At 33.9% G+C, this 12,208-nt stretch overlaps 1 protein-coding gene across 1 annotated transcript; it reads left to right on the top strand.

Annotated features, from left to right (window-relative positions):
- The first annotated feature begins 11,262 nt into the window (after positions 1 to 11,262).
- LOC141480259 (uncharacterized) lies at positions 11,263 to 11,913 on the top strand. The gene has a single exon (XM_074170133.1). It carries the CDS (start codon positions 11,263 to 11,265, stop codon positions 11,911 to 11,913), a length of 651 nt encoding a protein of 216 aa, XP_074026234.1.
- Positions 11,914 to 12,208: the final 295 nt, after the last annotated feature.

The following is a 12,208-nucleotide window of genomic DNA, read 5'->3' on the forward strand; positions in this document are numbered from 1 at the left end:
ATTCTAATTTAATTTTGTTCAGTTCCATTTCAATATCATAATTTGTTGCCTATTGATTTTTATCATTGATATTATCACCGAGGAAAAACCACATGAAATGATATACAAATAACTATATATAAGTATTTTATGATGTGGAAAATTGACACAAAGCAATCATTTTAAGACGTAACAATTATTTCTGTATTTGTTCAGTAGTACTGAATATTACGAATGGATTACATTAAAGAAAGAAGTATCCCATCATTTCATTAATCATGAAGTTAAATCACACGGCTATCTATATTTTTTGTTCATTTCGCAAACTTATGACTCAAAGGTGTGGGTCGACTGAACTTGTCGGAATGACCTTAGTGGGATCGCTAAAGGTTGAATGGATGGAATGGTTTAATCTTTTTATTTTGAGTGTACTTCTGCGTTGGAATAAATTTGCTATAAAGAAATTTATCGTAATATTACACAACATATTTTTACAGTGGAATCAGATGTTGATTCTTCGATTTAATCGAGTAGCCTAAATATTTCAGAGGCATTTCTGTTTATTGTAACTTTGATAATAATCTTGAATGATTATTATCAAAGTTAATGAAATAATGAAAGAAAAACTCTCATATCTTTCTTAGAATCTCATCTTTTTCTTTCTTCCTCATACCTTTAATAAACACCATATACACAAATAAAAAAAAACAAAAACACGACAGACACAATTTTTGAAATATTCCATTCTTCAGTGCTGATAATTTTCTTCAAAAAAATAATGGGTTGGTTGCTTCAAATGAAAAAGTTAGATCCGCTTCGAGGACTTCAGTATAGTACTTTATATGAAAGAGCTCATAAAATCTGTTTTTCCGTAACGCAGCTGTCTTCCCGTGAACGAAAATCCTCAGAAGTCGAAACTTATGCGATGTGAGCATTAATGAGGTCTGAATCTTCCTAGTTGGAATCGAACCAACCCTCACAAAGTGGTCAATCGAATGAGTACTACGAATAACACATTAAAAGAACGAGATTTTGTTGTTTGGGGTTTTCATTCTGGTTTCAAGGAGAGAGAGAAGAAAATGTAAAGTTTCCGTATAAAATTTTATAGACAGATCAGACTTTTGAACTTTTGAACAAATGTTAAATTGGACCTTCTCATCATATTCACTTGGAGTGTGCTTTTTCTTAAATTGATTTGCTACGGATCCTGTTTCTCTGAATTTCGACATTATCCTTGACACAGTAGTATGTTGAACATTTTTTCCTGGATGCCGTTCATTAAAAATGTTAGCTACTTGCCGGTAAGGTGTATTTTCACCACATATTGAAACTATTTCTATTCTTTCCTGAAGAGACAATATTATTGCAACAATAACTGTTGAAAAGTTAAAAATTTGACAAGTAAATCAACAACTTCACACTAACATAGCATGCATTTTGTTCAACAAGACCTACTTAAAAATTTTATTCAACGTGATTAAGCATCCTTACCGCCCTAGTTAGTGTTTATGAATAATCTGTAAATATTGAATATTGAAATTTTGATGTAATTTTAACTCTAGTAATTCTATTAATACTTATTGCAGTTTTTGAGTTGTGTCTGCTTTTTCAAAATTGAAGGTACTGACGTTTGTTTAAGAAAATAGCCAAGTGATTGAAACTTTGCACCAGTCATGTTAAAATTTTTATAGCAAATTTTTAATTTCTCTCTAAAAATGTCCGTATGAGTAAAAATGTATCAGAAAAGTTAAACTCCATGATGAGTTTGTTATGTATACATGAATTGATGACAATTAACCGAACTTGTTTTTTAAAATAAAGGGGATATCTGTCAAAAATAAGCAAAACGTTAACTTTATCCTAGTTGCATAAAATTTGGCATATGGATATGAAATTGCCGTAGACACAACTTTTTCAAGTAACTTTTTGTTAAATTCGATCTAGAAATGCACTTTTTCAATTTTTTTCAAAAATTAATAATATACAGGGTCCTGCAACAGTGGCGCGGTGTTCCATATCTCACTTTAGGAAACAGATAGGAATCTAAATTTCTATAATATTACTTCATTGCACGAGCTCGACAAAATAAAAATATTGGCGGTCACACAAGATGTTCAATTTTTTCTGGGCGGATCCCAACTGTGTTTTTTTAAATAGCAACCTATATTTTTTATTGCTTTTTCGGTTTCTACATAGAAAATAAAAGACACTTTATGTATATCTTCATTTCGAAAATATTGACGGTTTTCGAGATATCTAGCATGACAGGTTTTTTTTCCAGCAATATTCGTCACTCAGAATATTTGAAATTATAAAGTTGTGCCAAGTCCAATTGAATTTTTTTTGGTCAAATATTCTACATTGGTAACTCTCTCATACGATATATCTGAAATCTACCTGTGATATACAGGGTATGAAAAACCGCTTGCCACATATTGTAAATAAAAATTTGCAGAATCTTCCTTATTTTAAACGGAACACCCTGTAAATTATTGATCCGTAAGGAGCGCCAACGAAACCTCTACAAATTTCATCGAGTATTTTCTATGGCTAGGTTCAATAGTTTTTCTTAAATAAGCATTTTTTTCGAAAAATAGTCGTTCTTCCTATTTCTACGCCATAAACTCGATGTCCATTTGACCACTGATAAAAATATACAGAAGATATCTTGTTTCAATTTTGTACATTATAGCGTGTCCAAACAAATACTTTTTCACGAAATAAATGTATGTGTACCTATAAAAATTTTTTAAATGGAAAATTATTTTTTTCATTGGATGCAGAATTTTTCCCATAAATCTTGCAATATCCAACCAAACAAGATTAAATCAAAAAACATTATGAATATTACTATTTTTTTTTCATGTTATGGTGTATATTCATGAATTCAGGGCTTAAGTTCTAGATATTTAAATTTGTCAACTGACGAACTACAACACCAAAAAAGGAAGAGTTCAATGAAGGTTGATAATGAAACTTTTATAAAATATGTCCGACATGTCTTCCATTTTCTTGAATGCAGAGCTGAAGTCTATGTTTGGAGGACTTTTTTATCCTGAGCAAGACAGCTGGTGTAATGCTGCCAAAAGCATTCGTTATTCTGAGTCGCATATTTTCGGAAGAAGCTGGTGGCTCGACGTAAACCATATTTTTTATGTATCCCCATAAGAAAAAATCCAGTTTTGTTAAATCTGGCCACCAGGCCCATTACGTCCTATACATTTATTGGAAAATACTTCATTTAGATGATCTCTAACTTCTGCCAAATAGTGAGCAGGTGCTTCATAATGTCCCTGAAAAAAGTATGGACCAATTACATATTCTCCAATGAGGCTTCCCCAAACATTTATCGACCACCTATGTTGACAGTCCACCTATCTCAATAAGTGGGGATTTTCTGTTGAATAATAATGGTAATTATGTCGATTCACAAATCCATTTTTATGGAATGTCGATTCATCCGACCATAAAATGTTATTGAAAAAATATTCGTTTCGACGAATTTTTTCCATGGCCCAATTGCAAAATCTCACTCTTTTCTCAAAATCGGAATAAAGTAGTATGAGATGGATGAAAGCGATGTTTCTTCAAAACTCGTTGCACTGATCTCTCACTTATAATATCAACTATTTCACCAATTTGTCGTTGACTCCTACTAGGATCTTCTTCAACAGCAAGAAGAACTTGCAAATCATTATCTTCATTAGTAGCTGGCTTGATGCGTTCATGTTTAGAATAATTGATACATCCAGTTTCAACAAATCGTTTAATTTCACTTTATTCGCTGAAGGTTGTTTTAGACCGAAAAAATATGGCACAAATTTCGAGATAATTGAAATTATTGTAATTATTCAAGAACATACATTTTGCGGTGTAATTCAAAATTTGTTTATCTAGCAATAGGTGATTTTAGACATGGGGCATGATATTTCAAGGAAAGGCTTGGACGAAAACTATGCATCAAATGAAGAAATTGCATGGTGTTCTATTTAGAGAATAAATGTGTTATAAACATAACATATATCTGGATCACATCCGTCACATATGGATTTCACAGTAAAAAAATCATTAATATTATGACGATACAATAGAAAAAAAAATAAGAAAAACTATAGGACACGCTCTAATGTACAAAATTGAAACAAGTTATCTTTCGTACATTTTTATCAGTCGTCAAATGGATTTCGCTTTGAAAAAAGCTTTTCATCGAGTTTATGGCATAGAAATAGGAAGAACGACCATTTTTCGAATAAAATGCTTTTTTAAGAAAAACTTTTGAACCTAGCCATAGGAAATACTTAATGAAATTTGTAGAGGTTTCGTTGGCGCTCCTTATGGATCAATAATATACAGGGTGTTCCATTTAAAATAAGGAAGATTCTGCAAATTTTTATTTACAATATGTGGCAAGCGGTTTTTCATACCCTGTATATCACAGGTAGATTTCAGATATATCGTTTGAGAGAGTTACCAATGTAGAATATTTGACAAAAAAAAATTCAATTGGACTTGGTACAACTTTATAATTTCAAATATTCTGAGTGACGAATATTGGGAAAAAAAACCTGTCATGCTAGATATCTCGAAAACCGTCAATATTTTCTAAGTGAAGATATACATAAAGTGTCTTTTATTTTCTATGTAGAAACCGAAAAAACGATAAAAAATATAGGTTGCCATTTGAAAAAAAACAGTTGGGATCCGCCCAGAAAAAATTGAACACCCTGTGTGACCGCCAATATTTTTATTTTGTCGAGCTCGAGTAATAAGGTAATATTATAGAAATTTAGATCCCTATCTGTTTCCTAAATAGAGATATGGAACACGGCGCCACTGTTGCAGGACCCTGTATAAATATCTTCATACAAGAAATATAGGAATTTTCCAAAGAAAGTAGGGAAGCAATCGATTTCAAAAAATTACCTATACACAAAGATGTGTAGATCATGCAAAGAATTAACTTTCAGACACAAACTGGAAGAACAGCCATTTAGATACAACTAGTTTCATATAAGCGTTCAATTACACCAAATAAAAATACTTTTGAAACGAATACTTTTATAGGAACACTGAATCATACAAAAATACTTTTTTCTATTCAGTTTCTACTCCAAATATCCATTATGGAATTGAATCAGATATCATTCAAGGATTGCAACACAATATAATGAATGAAAGAGGTGAAATTTCACTTACATGGAACACTGTCATCTTAACTGAGAACATCCGACGTTTCGGCATAACACTCTTGTCTTATCGCCTCTTCAGTATCAAATCTGGAAAATGTTATAAGAAAAAGCACTCAATTTATTCATAAAACTACGACTTTACGTCACGAATGAGTTTAATCTTCTCACGTCATTGATGACAGTGCGTAATAACATTCATTCTCTTATTTGAATGAATTCTAGCTGTAGGAGAAATTATTTTTTAGGGAAAAAAGGTTTTGGCTTTCTGTTTTCACCTTCATACAAAAATATGGCAATCTCACTTGTATGATCTATACATCTTTGTATAGAGTTGACTTCTTGAAATTGATTGCTTCCTTTAAAATATTTTCACATTGTTTTCGTATAAACATAGGAAAGTAGAAAGCCAAAACTTTCATTTCCCAAAAATCAATCAGGGAGATTCTAGTTTTTCCATTTTAGGGATACAAAATTACAAATTTTCATAAAATTGCACTTTTCTATAATGATTTGGTGACAACTTGACATGTAGCGAACACAAAAAAAATTTATGTCAAAATGCTCCTAACCATCTACGCCGTTCACATCTCATTAAATGTTTAAATTGTCGTCCATCGTTTCTCAAACACATATTCGCTCTTGCAATAGTATTTTTATGGTTATTTTTTAGCATTTGTGAAGTCATAGTTCTTATTGTTCATTTCAATTCATCAATATTGCTCAAATTTGAGCCGAATACCTTGTCTTCAACGAAGCCCCACAATGAAAAGTCCTTGAAGGTGAGGTTAGGTGAACGTGGTGGCCATTTAGTAGGACCATTGTTTTCTATCCATCGTCCTGGCATAGTCGTATTGAGAAAATCTTTGCAAATATTTTTGCGATATTGTGGAGCTCACGTTGGAAATGCTAATGTTTTCTTAGAATATTAAAAGGCTAATATTTCACCAACTCGACTAAATTCTCCGACAATAATTCCAAATATAATTATTCCTTCAAAGATGTTTGAAAAAATGAGGGACCAATAATCTTGGTGTCTAGCATACCGATCCAAGTCACCCTTGAAATTTTTGTAACTCTATGTAGAAAGGAAGTTTCTCATCTCCAGTGATAATGAATATTTCTGTATCAACCATCCGTTATTAATGAATCTACTCTCATCACATCATGAAATTATATTACAGACTAGCGGACCCGGCGAACGTCGTTCCGTCTAACAGTCAATGAATGAGCAAATTTAGGATTTCAATATTAATACAAAATTATATATACAGTATAATAAAATAAATAGTATTGGTATATAATACTAAGATTGCTCTCTTCAGTAAAGCACCCTGTGATATACATGTGAGCTATCAGTTGCGTTTTATTATAACACGGTACTATTATCACTGATGTTTTGATTCTTTTATTATTTTTATTTTTATTGATGAAATATCACATTTTAATACTCATTATGCTATTCACGATGGAAGACGAATCCGAAAACACAAAAATTATAGAAATTGGTTTAGCCGTTCTCGAGTTCTTTCATTATTATTATTATTGGACAAATTCAAAACACAAAAATCATTAAAATTAATTCATCTGTTCACGAGTTTTTTCATTATTATTATTATCATTAATTTTATTATTTTCATTGACGAAATACCAATCTTTAAAACTTATTAAGTATTCTATTTCCGGCGAAGACAAATCCAAAAAGACAAAAAACATAAAAATATTTCCAACATTATTATTATTATCATTTTTATTGATGAAATATTATATTTCAAGTCTTATTACCTCATTCCCGAAGAAGACAATTCCAAAAACAGAAAAATCATAAAAATCAGTCCAGACGTTCCTGAGTTCTTTTATTATTATTTTTATTGATAAATAGCACATTTCAATACTTATCATCCTATTTCCGGCGAAGACAAATCCAAAAAGACAAAAAACATAAAAATATTTCCAACATTATTATTATTATCATTTTTATTGATGAAATATTATATTTCAAGTCTTATTACCTCATTCCCGAAGAAGACAATTCCAAAAACAGAAAAATCATAAACATCAGTCCAGACGTTCCTGAGTTCTTTTATTATTATTTTTATTGATAAATAGCATATTTCAATACTTATCATCCTATTCCCGAAGAAGACAAATCCAAAACACAAAAATCATAAAAATTGGTCCAGCCGTTCTTGAGTTCTTTTATTATTATTTTTATTATTATCATCATCATTATTTTCATCGATGAAATATATTTCGATACTCATTATCCTATTCCCGAAGAAGAAAAATCCAAAAACAGTAAATTCATAGAAATGGGTCTAACCGTTCTTGAGTTCTTTTAATACTATTATCATTATTTCTATTGATGAATTATTATATTTCAATACTTATTATTCTAAGTGGGAAACATATGTATACCGAAAACCCACTCATACGGGACAGTATCTGAACCACGAATCCAACCACCATCAATCGACTAAAAGAGGAATCATCAAGACTCTATAAGACCGTGCTTTTGGGATCTGTAATACGAAGGAAAGTCTCGAGAAGGAACTAGACATCATCAACGGAATGGCTACTCCAAAGCGATGGTAGAAAAGACCTTGGCTAAAAGACAGCAGGAGCCTCGCAAGGAAGAAAAGCCGTCACAACCAATGCTTGCACTTCCCTACATCAGAGGATTATCGGAGAGGATAAGAAGAATTGGTTCCAAGTACAACATCAGAACCTGCTTCAGATCCGGTAACACTATCCGTAGCAGCCTCATGAAAACCAGGCCACCAAACGCGGACTGCGATTTCAAGAATTGCATTTACCGGATACCCTGTGAGTGCGGAAAATCCTATATTGGTGAAACTAAGAGGCCATTGAATGTTCGCATTGCCGGGCATAAGAAAGACACACAGCGAGGGGAAACCAGCAAATCAGGAAAAACAGACCATGTTTGGACCCATCAACACAACATCGAGTGGTCCCAAGCTGAGATGTTGCACAGAGAGGAACATTGGTTTAGGATAAAATTCGAGGAGGCCGCATACATGTTGTCCAACAACGTATTCAGCCAAGCCAGCGTAGAAATACGCAATATATGGAAACCCATCATCAAGCGAAAAATGGCTAACTCCCGCCAAAACGGTCATCTCCCACGGAACCAGTGAAGCGGAAAATGGAAAGCGGGGATAAGTGAAAGTACTCGAACGACCTATAAATAGTCATTTATCGGAGGAATCAGCCCAGTCATCACCCGAAGACGATTGTAGATACTAACAATCGAAACGTCGTGAACTAACGTGACTTGGAATCTCTCTACTTTTTATTTTCATTTTCTTTTTTCATTTCTTTATTTTTATTTATTCAATTGTTTTAGTTTTACTTGTATTTTATTTCACTATTATCTTATTTCAGGTTTATTTTGCTTAATAAAATTGTTATTTTCAGCTATTCATTTTTAATTCTTCTTCTTCAGTTGTTTCAGGGATTTCAAATCATTTTATATAGTAGACAATGGAAGTCCGAATTAGTGAAATTAACTCATTATTTTATTCCCGACATGGGCAAATCTAAAAACAGGAAAATCATGAAAACTGGTCCAGCTGTTTTTCAGTTCTTTCATCTTTATTATTGTTTTCATTGATGAAATATCATATTTCAATACTTATGATCCTATTCCCAATCAAGACACATCCAAAAACACAAAATCCATAAAAATGGGTTCAACCGTTCTTGAGTTCTTTTTTTTTTTTGGTGTCATCTACATTGTCTACTACATTGCTCATTAGCATCGTGTCCTGGGAAGGCAATGTTAATAACTCCCCTATTCCAGATGAAGACGAATCCAAAAACATAAAAATCATAAAAATTAGTCCAGCCGTTCTTGAGTTCTTTTATTATCATTATTATTATTATTATTGATGAAATATCATATTTCGATACTCATTATTCTATTCCTGATGAAGACAAATTCAAAAAGGTAAAAAATAAAAAACCGTTCTTGAGTTTTTCATTATTGTTATCATTATTTTTTCCATTATTCATATTTACTCACCTTTCAAACCTTCCTTGGACTTCCAAAAATAATTCAAAACCAAAATTAGCCAAATCGGTCGAGCCGTTCTCGAGTTCTAGCGAGACTAACGAACAGCAATTCATTTTTATATATTAGATTTTATTATCTTGACGATGTTGTATGAGTAGTCATCTACAAAATATTTTTCTCATATCATAGTCCGTTAAACGCAACTGGTGAACTTTTCTGACTTTGTAAGGTCTCTCTCAACAAAACTTCTTTGTTCTCAATTTTTCGGTATTCCATACATTTTGAATCGAATAAATATCACTGAGAATGTCTTCTGGACTTACCCAAAACGCCAATTTCAGTATCGCCACCTCTTTTAGTTACTGTAAACTCTCACTCGAGGGTTTTTCAAATGGTACTCTGTGTTTTTGGCAATACAGTTTTTATTATGAAGAAAAGAGAATTGGAACTGTCTATGTTTTCATCACTTTTATTTGTAACTAACATTACTGCAGTTTCGTCCTATAATGACATTTTCAACCTTATACATTGATTGAATACATTATCCCTTATATAACACCACTGTAGGTAATAATAGAGGTTCTTAGCTTGATTTTGTTTACTAGTGACAATGTGGATATGCTAATTTGAAAACTGGTGAGTGAACTGAATTGATTTGATCATTCAACAGGTTGCACCTGAAATGTTTATCCTTGTGAATTTCCAAGGATTCCAAATAATTGAGTTTGCAACCCTCCCTTGCATAGTGTGAAATTTCCTCATCGTTTAGATTCGGAAAATTGTGGTTGCTGCCAAGAAATGGTTTAAAAACGTCGAATCATATTTACCTGGTCTGAAGGACCTTTCATGTTCAGCATACCGTTTGTGAAAATTTCGACCACATTGTCCTACATAAACACTATTACACTCCATACACTTAAGTTTATAAACTCCAGATTTCTCCAACTGGTCCCCTTTATCTTTAACTTCGAAAAAAAATCAGATAACCTCGCATGTGGTCTGAATGCCACTTCCACATTATTATGACCTATCTGTGTAATTATATCAATTTTCCTAGCTAGATTGTTAGCAGACAAAGGAAGTGAGAATGCTCTGTGCAACATTTAATTGTATAGTCTGTTAATTTATGACTGTTTGGACGAAAAAAATCACTTAGGATGGTAATGTCTATATAGCTAGGTTCTCTGAAAAAATTGAACTCAAATTTTTCTGATTGTGTGTAATGGTCAGGTCTAAAAAATTTACCTGTTTCTCTATTTATGTTTCGAGTGTGAACTGAATGTTGCTATTGGGATTATTCATGAATGTCATTAATTGGTTCAGCTGTCGGAAAAACAACAACTAATCCAGCTACCGAGCATGGTCTCTTCAGAACGGTTTGGACCGTCTGAGTATCACGACCAAACAAATATAATTCAAGCTTCTCGTGGAATCTTCCTGCAGTTGATTCAGTGAGATGTCCACTAGAATAATGATTAATATTCCAGAGAGCTGCATTATGACATGCTCGAGGTTGCCCATTTCCTATTATGCAGACCTACGACTTTGTAGGTACGTGTGGCAGATACCCGACGGAAAAACAACAACTAACCCAGCTATTGCCGCGCAGAAAGTTGCTTTTCATAGTGGGAAATAACTTCCGACTCCCATCCCGGAGTATGCTTGTGGTGTTGTTTCCTGGCTCTGTCTGCAGGTGGCGCAGTGGATATCCCACTGAATCATTTGCAGAGAGATTCCATAACTACCTGGAGTTATATTTGTTTAGTCGTGATACTCGGACGGTCCACACCGTTCTAAAAAGACCATGCCCGGTAATGATGATGGACCAAACACCCCGAAACCGGTCTATCGGTAGGTCTGCATGAGAGAAAAGGGGCGACCTTGAGCATGTCATAATGCACCTCTCCGTATTCGGAGAGTGTGTGTGTTCGGATAGGTTTCCGCGGTCAGTAATTTGATATACTGTTGCCAAGGTTGAATCGCGTCTGTAATTTTCATCGTTTCGACGTTTCGGCTCCTGCTTCGGAGCCATTTTCAAGAATCACTTAGATTTGTACTTACATGACTCGAGGACGAGGTCGTAATCTCCCTTGTCCCCAAGTGTCATTACTAGTTCTATGTTTACTGTGTTCCACTTTAAGTTCATACTGGTCACTCTGTTGTTCGGGGCCCATATTCATGTTGCCAACATCTCATCTCAAACCCACGTGTTGGCTACGATACGTGGATGACGTCTTCGTCATATGTCCCCACAGATCCGAAGATCTTCATGCATTACTGAACCACATCAACTCCTTACACCCTGACCTAAAGTTCACAATAGAATTTGAATATAATAACTCACTTCCTTTCCTGGACGTTCTCATCACAAAGTCCAACAACTCCTTCTCACACATGGTCTACCGAAAACCTACCCATACTAACCGCTACCTCAATGCCAAGTCTCATCATCATCCTGCCCAGCTGAATTCCGTTCTGAATTCCCTCATACATCGTTCTATAAGACTCACTGACAACCACAATAGATCCAGGAAACTATACGAACTCACAGCCGCCCTTCACCAAGACTATCCCGTCTCCCAAATACAAAGATCCATCCAACGACAGCAAACACAAACCCCACCCCACGAGTTACCCGAGGAACAGACCAACCAGACAAAAGCTTTTCTTCCCTATATCCATGGAGTTACTGAGAAATGCTCCGAATTCTGAAAAAACGTAACGTAAAGACTGTATTCACAGCCAACAACCAAATCTGTTTAAAATCTGTTTTTCCGTTAATCAGCTCCACTGTGTTAAGAACACCACGACGACAACACGATACGCAATGAAGTACAGGGCATATACGAAATACCATGTTCAAACTGCCCCAGAACGTACATCGGCCAGACCAATAGAAGAATCTCCAATAGGGCCTATGAACATGAACTGAATCGAATCTTGCATCATCTCTATTCAAACACCACAAGGAAACAGGCCACACAATAAGCACCAAGACCATTGCTAC

This window comes from Leptinotarsa decemlineata, unplaced genomic scaffold, assembly GCF_025532065.1.
Source record: "Leptinotarsa decemlineata unplaced genomic scaffold, Ldec_3_MD MMD2_P_RNA_scaffold_7, whole genome shotgun sequence".
NCBI classification, from domain to species: Eukaryota; Metazoa; Arthropoda; class Insecta; order Coleoptera; family Chrysomelidae; genus Leptinotarsa; species Leptinotarsa decemlineata.